This window comes from Palaemon carinicauda, chromosome 30, assembly GCF_036898095.1.
Source record: "Palaemon carinicauda isolate YSFRI2023 chromosome 30, ASM3689809v2, whole genome shotgun sequence".
Taxonomy (NCBI): Eukaryota; Metazoa; Arthropoda; class Malacostraca; order Decapoda; family Palaemonidae; genus Palaemon; species Palaemon carinicauda.
The window spans coordinates 92,392,469-92,404,090 of record NC_090754.1 but is presented as its reverse complement, the minus strand read 5'-3'; the positions used below and the strand labels follow the sequence as shown (position 1 = coordinate 92,404,090).

The window sequence follows — 11,622 nt, the reverse complement described above, 5'->3', positions numbered from 1 at the left end:
GTAACCCAATGTTGCTCTGAATACCTAAAGAAATGTCATTTCACTACAAATTATTACAAAAAGGTTCCGAAATACATCACATAAACATAAGAATTGCAATAGGAAATCACACTCTTGACCAGAAGTCCAGCGGAAAATTTTTAGGAATAATGTTTGACAATAAATTAACCTTCAGTAAGCATGTGGATATGATAGTCAATAAAATTTCCAAAGTTACAGGTATCATATATAGGCTAAAGGATTATTTCCCGCTATATATATTAAAACAACTCTATCACTCTTTAATATCTCCTCATCTAAATTACTGCATTACAGCGTGGGGGAGTTGCAGTAGAAACGTCCTGCAACCGCTAATCGTTATGCAAAAAAAACTGGTGAGAATAATAACTTCGAGTGATTATTTAGCTCATACATCACCTCTATTCCGGTCTCTCTCGATTCGGAAGTTGGAGGACACCTACAAACTCTCCTTAATGAATTTGATGTTTCAAACACTTTCGCTGCATAAATATCCATCCATTAGGCAAAAAATAATTCAGGTACAATCAGCACACCAATATGGAACAAGAGACTCTAACTTAACTCTTCCCTTCGTACGTGTAAAGAAATGTGAACAGTTTTATCTCTATCAGGGAGTTAAACAATGGAATACTCTGCCTGCTTATCTTAAGGCATTGCTTAGCATTCGATCTTTTAAAAAATTATATACTAATGTTATTATCTGTGTGCTAAGTTTTATTAGTAGACATTTCTTCATGACCTAACCATTAATGCACATTATAATGCTCTTAATTCTTATATTGTTTATTGCTTGTATACATTTGTATTCTAGCATTTCAACCATACCAATGTTTAAATTCAAAATTCGCACTGTTTATTATTCCGCCCTTCTTCATTATATGAATGTACATTTCCATTTATTTTTAGGCTAAAAATCTCATTTATATGTATCTATGTGTATGTATTTGTACATGTGTGTGTATATGTATGTGTATATGTATGCATATGTATATAACTTATGTATATGTATGTGTACATTTAGTTTATCTATATCATTATTTACTTTTTATAATTTTTTTTTAATTGATATTATTTTATTTGTATTATTGCCCGAAGAGCTCTGCTCCACATGGGCTTGGACCAAGTCTTTTTTTGTAAATATATTGTATGTAAATATGTTTTTGTCCAATAAACATTATTATTACTATTATTATTACATAAATACTTATAGCTTTTCTGTATCATATCACACCAAAGATAAAAAATAAAGACAAGAACATAAGAGACCTGAATCATAGTAAACAGTGCTCAAAATATTGTAATTGTTTATTACTTGGTAGTTTATTTATCTATTTGTTTCCTTTCCTCATTGGGCTATTTCTCGTGTTGGAGCCTTTGGGCTTATGGGATTCTGCTTTTCCAACTAGGGTTGTAGCTTAGCAAGTAATAATATATATATACATATACATATACATTATATATATAAATATACATATATATATATATATATATATATATATATATATATATATATATATATATATATATATATATATATATATATATATATATCATTCATGTCTTTATTCATTAATGTTACAGAAATGTAAGAATTATATGATTATAAGTCTGTCTTCCGACATATTTCATCAATCAATATATTCAAGGAGGGAATTATGAAAAAAAAATACAGTGTATATAATAAGGTATTTATGAAAAATATATATTTATTTTTCTCTTTTAGTATGAATAAAAATACAACTTCATACATTTTCTTTGGGAAAATATTTAATAAAACAAAACATCAAAATGCCAACAAAATATACTTTATTTGTAACCAACAATTTCATTGTACAATAGGTTTGTTTTTATATTATATACAAGTCATTAAGGGCAGTATTCTTATGCACATTCTGCGAATAAAGAACAGAGTAACATGGAACTTAATGATAAAAGAATTTTTTTCTCTTAGAAACACAACAGGCAATGACAATCATAAAATAGTAAATGGTATTACTTTAAATAGTTGTACTATCAATACTAGTAAACTCAACTAACGGATAAAAAAAAATCTTTTTTTTAAGTTTATAGACGAAGGAATTTGCCTGGTTCGATTCGAGAAATGAGAAAACGAAAACTAAACCGCCTTTTTTTTTTATAATTCATACAATTTGCCCTTTGACTAGTTTGAGTAGATCGTAGATCAAATCCCATACCTTAATCTAAAGACATGATTGAAATCAACCAAATCAAACCAGCATCAAATAGTGAAAAATTTGGTTAATTACAAGAACTATTTATGTTAATATATATGTGTGTGGTGTATATGTGTGCGTGTTTTATATATATATGCATATATATATATATATATATATATATATATATATATATATATATATATATATATATATATATGTATATATATATATATATATATATATACATACATACATATATGTACATATATATATAGACACACACATAATGTTTGACCGACATCGACATCATAATAAACGTGACCTTGACATTTACAATTTCAAATCAAGAGATTTTCAAATTTGATTAAGCATCAATTATGTCTTTACACAAAACAGGTGTTTGGGACAATTAAAAGGCAGATAAAAGGATCTGCACAATTTAACTATTAATTTCTGTACAAAATCTGAGTGTATGGAAACTGTACAATTAGAAGAAACATGACCTTAAAACTATCTTGTTCTCTTCAATAAAACTATATATACATCACATTAGAAAAAGTATTCTTATTTATAAACCATGGTCGCGGGATCTATCAAAATGTGAAATGAATTTGTGTTTTAATAATTATGATAATAATATAACAATAATAAAATATTTTGTAAAAGAAAAAAGTAATAAAAGATGATACAAACTATACTTCGTTCTGCCTTTGAGTAAAAAACACTTTTCCATTGCATATAAGACTGTCAAATAATTGAAAAAAGTTTATGCACTAGTTTTCGGCTATTTCCTGACATGCTAACTCAAAATCGAAGTCAAACGTTGATTTCACGAGAACGTATCCAGATAATATATATATAAAAAATACGTCTTGTAATCTTTTTGCATATTATGAAAGGAAAAGGCGACCTATCTTTCTGGATAGCCCTCAGATGATGCAAGTTTTTTTTAAGGCACATTAATTAGGATAACAGCATCTTAACAGCACCAGTTTTAATATACGATATAAGAAAGCTTTCAACAAAGTAAAAGAAAAAAAAATATAAAATCAATTTTAAGTTTGCTTATAGATTTGGTTCGAAATACACGAGAATTTTTTACATTTAACCTTTCAAAACCATTGAAATAAGTTTGCTTAAGACCGTTAGAAAACTCAAAATAAACCAGAAATACACGATAATTTTCACTTGTGTCTCCGGCTGACTTTTGTAATTCCCTTTCATGGAAGATACAGTACTCAATTGATGTTTGCCTTTGCACTTTCTAAGCCCTCTGGCCACACCCTTAGTCTACAAAGATGACCACGCCCTTGCAGGCAGGACTGTTGGGGGGGGGGGGGGGGCTTCGATGGTAAATGATGTAAGAAGGAAATAGATTGGAGATCTAACGGTTTACAAAGGGTCATGAGAGAAAAGACTTATGGAGGCCAAGTTTTAATCAACTGGATGTTAGAGAACATAACAAATTCAAAGCTCAGGCTGACATTTAAAGGTTTAAAATTCGCTCATGAATGGCAGAGGCGAGGGACAGTGGCATTGCCCCTTATCGAGCAGGACAATGCCCTTAAGACTGACCTCTCCACCCAAGCTACGACCAAGCAGAGGACAGGCAATGGCTGCTGATGACTCAGCAGATAGATCTATAAGCTCCCCAAAACCCCAATCTTTAGCTCACAAGGATGGTGAGGTTGGAGCGACCAAAGGAATTAACGAGTATGAGCGGGACTCGAACCCCAATCTGGCAATCACCAGGCAAGGACGTTGCACAAGAACAGATAGGACTTTCGGGTTCTAAGTCAATGTACTACCACAAACAGAACAATAGATGAACCACCTCAAAAAAGATGATACATGATAAATGATTTACCACAATACTGAGACAAAACAGCGCTTCATTCCCTGTCAGAAACACAGCACGTGAAGGGCAAAAATGGCTTAGTATAAGAGGGTCCTTGTTATTTTATCGAAAGGGGAAGAAGAACAGATAATAAGGGGAGACAAGAACCAGAGGAAAGGGGACACAGCTGGGCCTTCAAGGGTAACTCCGAGGGTTGAGAAAGAGTTGCCAGCACTAAAGAGAAAATGAGTATGATAACAGAATAGAATCAATACTCTGTATAAACAGACTTCATAATTCGTAAAATCGTTAAACTTACAATACTTCAGATCACAATGATTTCAGTACCATACAAGCTAATAGAAATATTCCTCTATAAATCAAGCCTTAATAAGTTTCATAAAATTCACGTAGAAATCTAGATTTATTCTTGCCCTTCTTTCCTCCTCCCCTTCAGAGATGGTTAGTCAGCTGGTGCCTCGTTCCATTTGGCAAATTCCAATCCTTGTTGACACACGGAATTTCTCAGTGAGCGAGAGGCTGCGTTGGCTAGGGAGGGCTCTAGGGTAAACAAAGTGTTTCAATTCCTTTATTTCGGAAACCTATTAAACTAACCAGCTGATTAGTTGATTTTTTTTTTTGCTCTACTGATTGATGATCTAAACTTCCCAATACATAAATATATGTTGTTATATTATCTACTTTAAATACAATGTATATAAACACCGAACAACTAAACTCATGCCGATGTCGCGCGCAAGGTTTCGGACCAAACAGCACGTGTCAAAGTTCGCACAGAAGTGCACATGCTGCAAGAAGACAAATGAGTTGGAAATAGCTTCTTACGAGGAAAGACGTACATTCAAGTACTGAGAAGTGCACATAATAAGAAAATGAATAAGATTGATAAAAAACGAGTTTATTAATAACCGTGCAATATTATAGAAGTTAAAGTTAACTGAAGGATTAATTTTGCTTTCTTATAAAGGAAATTATTTTGAGCAGAAAATTAACACGAATGATGATAACCCAGTTTATTAATAAACGTGCAATATTATATATATATATATATATATATATATATATATATATATATAATATATATATATATATATATAAAAAAAAAAGGAAGATAACCGAAGGATCCACTTGGCTTTCTTATAAAGGAAATTATTTTGAGCAGGGAAAAAATATTCTTCCCTACATTTAATAACTGATGCTGATATGGCAAAAATTCTCGCAAATTAAGAGGAAGACGAAAAATGAAAAAAAAAAAAAAAAAAAAAAAGTAGTTTATCCCTTTTCTAAAGTTGTACTTTGATTCCTTGGAGAGTTCACATTTTTATTTTACATATATCAAACTATTTATTTTGGCAAAGACTTAAAAACATATTCTAGATGCTTATACAGGTGTGTGTTATGAATACATAAATGAAATATACAACATTTGATTGAAAGTATAAAATTCCATGATCATACAAACAGATTCTATACATTTGCAAACACAAAGATAACTATAATTGTGAAATAAGTTATTCAATAAAATATAAATTAACAAGTTTTCTTTTACAAATTAACAGAAGCGTTGTTTATCGAACCAAACAGATCTAATGATAATACAAAAGGCATATTCTTCTACTCATAATATTGCATAGTTTAATATCAATATGAAATTTTCTCTACATACAAATTTATGAAAATAATTTGGTTCCCCTGATTACAAAAAAACCCTTTTAAATCCTTTTTCTCGAATACATTCAAACGAGAACAAGCATAACTTCTTTGAGTGAATAAAAAGTACTTGACATCTTATATACATGATTCTGAATGTTGCTTTGTAATAGTTGAGTTTTCAGTAGGACGGTTAAGAATCAAACGTGTTTCATGTTCATAAATTTCATCTCGTAATTGTCCTCTAATCTGTAATTTAATCTATCTCACATTTCGACTAGATTCATATTGTATTAAAAATATACCAAAGAATGTCTTTTGGAATTGCTTCTTCGTAGAAAAACAATACAACTGCCGGCGTCGCAGCAGAAGAAGGAGCAAAACAGCTGACGTAAGGGAGAGCGCACCACCACACGGAAACGTTTGCTGCAACTTTAGACGACTAAAAAGGACGGTGACTGGTCCGCATTGAAAGACATGAGAGTGATACCAAACTGCAGAAAACTGTGCTCCGCTCTCTCTCTCTCTCTCTCTCTCTCTCTCTCTCTCTCTCTCTCTCTCTCTCTCTCTCTCTCTCTCTCTTACTTGAACACAACTACGCTGGCGCCAACAGGGGGAGATTATAAAGATTCAAGGCTAACAGGTCTCTTCCTCTTCTCTTCCGAGTTTGTTGGAGGTCGAGTTGCATTAGTTCAGGGCGATATTTCAACTGTTGTCAATATCTTATCTGAGTCTTTTACGATTGTGGTGATAGGAATCGATACACAAACATTTTTCCTTTTTTCGCATTTTGCAAGAAAACAATTACAATGATTCTTTCATTCTCCAGCGACTGTGAAGTAAAATGTTAATATTTTCTCGTCGATTGTTTGACCACTACACCCCAAATAATCAATGCCCTTGCGGGATACATTTCATTTCTTTCTTCTTTCCAAACACTTAAATAAATATGCGAGATGTCGCGGTGGGATTACGTACAAGCGGCACTAAGTCCCTGGTGTCTTTTTACGTTACCCATGAGAGGTACAAGAAGAGTAAAAAGAGGAAACTGTCACTGAAAGATGACCGGGAATAGCATTAGGTCACCTTAGAGCAGGAGGAACTTTAATCGGGGACCTTAGCATTCAAGGTCCAGTAAATGTCTGTAAGCTACTTTTTTAGGCACGAAATAGCTAATAAAAAAAGACTCACTTTACATATCACATATAATAATGAAATGAATATCCATTCATAATGACTCACTATTTCACTATTCGTCCCTTTTTTTCTTCGCCTTTCCCTCGACTTGTATAGTTCTGGTGGTGAGATCGACACACTCCCCCAAAGAGGGTTCAGTCTCCCCCTCGCTATAATCATGCCCCGCCAGTCTAGACAGCAAGAGAATGTACGAACAGGCGATTCTCAACACCGAGAGTTTGGACAGTTTCTGATTGTGACTATAAGCAGGTACGGATGTCCTCAACTTTTCGAAGGCGGCGCTGATGGTATGGACTCGATTCCTCTCGCGAGCGTTGGCCTCTATCCGCCTCTCCCGCGTCATGTTTTTGTAGTTCCGCTGCTTCTGCTTGTTAGGTTGCAACAGCGTGTGGATCGTCTCATCGTCGTCCCCCGCCAGGCTCGTCGTCTGCAGATCGTCATCGACATCTGGAGGAGGCGGTGGCGCTGACGTTGAAGCCACCGCCGCCGACAGGGGAACCGTTTCGGGACGCGAACACCTCGAAGGACTATCCGATCCTATTAGAGATTCAACGCTGAGGAACTTGGAAGGGGCTTTCCCGATTTTCTTGACGACGCTGACTTCGCGGGGATAAGAGTAATTGTGAGGATGATGGTGATGATGGGTGGTCGACGAAGAGGTACTACTGGAGGAGGCAGGTTCGGGAGGGGAGACCTTCGTCACCAGGGGAATAGGTAATTCCTCCTTCACCTGCTCCTCGGACGGGGGCCTTGGAGGAGGGGACTTCGGAGGCGGCGACGCCGGGTGGAGGTGAGGGTGGATTAGAGGGCGCGCAAGGGGATAGTGATGGGGTAGCAACATGGGATAGGGATGCGGGGTCAGACCTGGGGTCAATCCCGCCCACCCGAGGGGGGTCACTACCCGAGGGTAGCCCCACTGCGCAGCCACGGGCGGCCATGCGGGAGGTAACAATAAAGGTGGAAACGCGCCCATGGGAGGCCGCCCTAGCGGCCCCAGAAGTGGGTGGTGGGCGAGGAGAGGCGGCGCCCCCGGCGAAGGAGAAGATCCGACACTCTTGTCATCGTTGAGGACACCACTTTCGGTCCTGGAAACCTTGGCGGACTTACGAGGAGGTTCGGGACTGTGACATCGTTTGTTGTTTACGTTGATGTTGTTGTTGTTGTTGTGATTGTTGTTCCCTTCGTGACATAAACGCCTTGGTTCGGCAGGCTTCCTGCGACTGCGTGCAGCGGCGCGTGTCCCGGGCGACAAGGGCGCCGCGCCCGTAGGAGGCTCCAGGGGGATGGTGGGAGGGCTGTGCTGGGCGTGGGCGTTGGCCGGAATGGGCGGACTAATCACCCTGGGAGAAGCTCTTTCCGAGGCGGCGACTGAAAAGTCCCGGGGCGAGTGCTTGATCTCGTCGTAGTAGCGCACCGGGAGCGGTGACCCTCGAGAGCTTCGTAATTCGTAATCTTCCTGTGTGCTTCTGTGTTCCTTCGGGCCGTACTCCTCTTTTAAGGGATCTGCACCCGCGTGTTTACGGAAATTGTGGTAGAACTTGTGTGTGGGTGGGGAAAGTGGGCGGTGTTGGTGATGTAGATGGGCGGCGGGCGTGCTTTTGAAAGCAGAGGAAGAAGGTAAATGGTGATGGTGGGATGACGGGGGCCTATTGAGCGGGGACTGGCGGTAGTGGGTCTTGATGGGCGTGATTTTGACTTCGACGCTGTCCTCGGAGGCGTCGGTGGGCGAGTGGTCGTCTTCACTTAGGAAGTCTTCGCGCGGACCCACATATTCCACCTCCTCCTCCATCCTCCTGAAAAAGAAAAAAAATATATATATATATATATATAAAACAATGCAATTAAAAAATGTCTTTTAATTATCAAAAGACTATATTACCATAAGCAATAGCCTCTATACTTTCCTTATTAAAACATAAGTTTACCCACATTCTTCGCAAACAGTTGTTCGTATATTAAAATAAAGCAATTGAAAATTTCCTTTTAAACAAAACAGACTAATTTCTACCGTAAGTAATAGACTTTAAAATGTTCCTTATTAAAAAAAGGTTAACAATATTCTTCGCAAACAATTGTTTGAATATTAAAATTATTATTATTATTATCATTACTTGATAAGCTACAACCCTAGTTGGAAAAGCAGGATGCTATAAGCCCAGGGGCTCCAACGGGAAAATAGCCCAGTGAGGACAGGAAACAGGAAAAATAAAATATATCAAGAAAAGTAACAGCCTTAATATAAATATATTCTATATGAACTATAAAAACATAAACAATACAAGTGGAAGAGAAATAAGACAGAACAGTGCGCCCGAGTGTACCCTCAAGCAAGAGAACTCTAACCCAAGACAGTGGAATACCATGGTACAGAAGCTATGGCACTACCCAAGACTAGAGAACAATGGTTTGATTTTGGAGTGTCCTCCTAGAAGAGCTGCTCACCATAGCTAAAGGGTCTCTTCTACCCTTAACAAGAAGAAAGATGCCACTGAAATTATTACACTGTAGTAGTTAACCCTTGGATGAAGAAGAACTGTTTGGTAATATCAGTGTTGTCAGGTGTATGAGGACAGAGGTGAAATCTGTAAAGAATACGCCAGACTATTCGGTGTATATCTAGGCAAAGGGAAAATGAACCGTAACCAGAGAGAGGGATCCAATGTAGCACTGTCTGGCTTATCAAAGGATCCCCTAACTCACTAGCGGTAGTATCTCAAAAATAAAGCATTTAAAAAATTTCTTACTTATGAAGACTAATTTACATGATTATATATTTTATATTTTATATATAATTTACATTTTCATTACCTTAAAAAAAAGATTACGGAATATTCTTCCAAACCAGTTATTCGATTTGATAATAATTCGAACCAACATTTTACGATCAATTCTTCAAAAACAGTTATTCGATAATACTCTAATTATTAGATAATACTTTGTTCATTTCAATGCTTGTATTTCAAGAGAAGTCAATCATTTTAGTTTAGAGGATAAACCCTATGTAAAAATAAACAACAAAATTTATTCAAATCGAGAATGGCGGAGCCATGCTATTAATGGACGGATTCTTATAAAGAAAATGGTCTACTGGAAATGCAAAACATTTTGAGGAAATATGCAAAGGGAGAGCTATAACAGTTGATAGCTCGAAAGGTTTTACTTCGGGTGAGCATAATTATCATAATTATTACTATTATTATTATTATTATTATTATTATTATCATTACTATCATTATTATTATTATTAATATTACTATTACAGTTAAAGTTGTCTGGTTTCAGTTCCAGTTTCATCAGTATAGATGCTCACCAGAACGTCAGCCGGGCAAGCCCAACCACCCCACTGTGGTGCCCAACCACAGCAGTGGCCTCCCCAGTAAACAGCTTAAACTCGCTGTCCTGGTCGGGGATCGATCTGCTGCCATGCGAATGCTAAGCGAACGCGTTACCACTGTACTAGCCAGGAGGCTATTATTATTATCATCATTATTATTATCACAAGCTAAGCTACAACCCTAGTTAGAAAATCAGTGTAAAAAATAGCATTAATTACGTCCCCCTTCTCTAAACAAAATAGCGATATTGATACGTCCTTGGCTATCCGAATAAATCATTATTGTAGTAATAAGTAAAAATATCTAGACCCTAGAAAAACATTGATTTAAAAAATATTTACCCTTTTTGTAAAATCAATGTAAAAAGTAGCATTAATAACAGCTCCCTTCTCTAAACAAAATAGCAATATTAATACGTCCTTGGCTATCCGAATAAGTCGTCATTGCAGATTTTTACATCTTTTTATTGAAAAAGTTAAATTACTATTTTTTACAGTCACAATATTTACAGTATACATTAAATTTTTTTTACATAAAAAATAAATCTAAATTAACAATTTACGAATCTTTATTTTCATTTTAGCTACTCAAAAATAATAATTTATATATATATATATATATATATATATATATATATATATATATATATATATATATATATATGTTGCTGTTGGTAAATAAGTGAATCCAAATTGCAACCTCTATTCTACTATTCCCATTCATAAAATGTATTACAGATGTGAAGTATTGCCGGACAGCTTCATCATTTGAAAGTAGAAAATTACGAAAGCAACACTGCCCGTGGGGCATTAGCCAATCACAGCGAAGTGTGACGCAATCTTAACCACAAAGCAGATTTCTGATTGGTCAATCGTCCTTCTAGGAGACACGCAACGGTGATTCGGTGGTCACTTTTAGTCTCCTTCGAGCTAATCACGGCGAGATTATTACACCAGCTATAAAAAGTGACTCGGAGGTAGAGCATATAGACGACATACGTATATGAGGGGGAAGTAATTATGTAATAAAGCATGGAGAAAGAAGAGAATAACTAGAGAATCGGGGTATTTTTTTCAAGGTAAGATTATCTCGATCAAAGTTCGATAAGACCCACGTTTAATTTTCTCAGCAATCTTCAAAATAAAAAATACAAAACTAACATTAATTCAGAGAGAGAGAGAGAGAGAGAGAGAGAGAGAGAGAGAGAGAGAGAGAGAGAGAGAGAGAGAGAGAGAGTAGCAGATGACACGGCAAAGATGATACCAGATATTGTGTACTTATAAATAGGAAATCAGCAAACAAAGACCTATAAGGAGTTGTTGGTCAAATGCATCGGTCACGATTAAAACCCTTGAGAATGCGTTCTCGTCTTCCAACGAGAGAG

The 11,622-nt window shown here is 36.2% G+C and overlaps 1 protein-coding gene across 1 annotated transcript in view; it reads right to left on the bottom strand.

Moving 5' to 3' along the window:
• Positions 1-5,158: 5,158 nt before the first annotated feature.
• net overlaps positions 5,159-11,622 on the bottom strand; it is a 12,093-nt gene continuing 5,629 nt past the window's right edge. Inside the window, exon 2 of the mRNA XM_068354175.1 lies at positions 5,159-8,696. Within this exon, the coding sequence (XP_068210276.1) occupies positions 6,956-8,696 (1,741 nt within the window). The 3' untranslated portion in view covers positions 5,159-6,955. The remainder of the gene's footprint in view (positions 8,697-11,622) is intronic.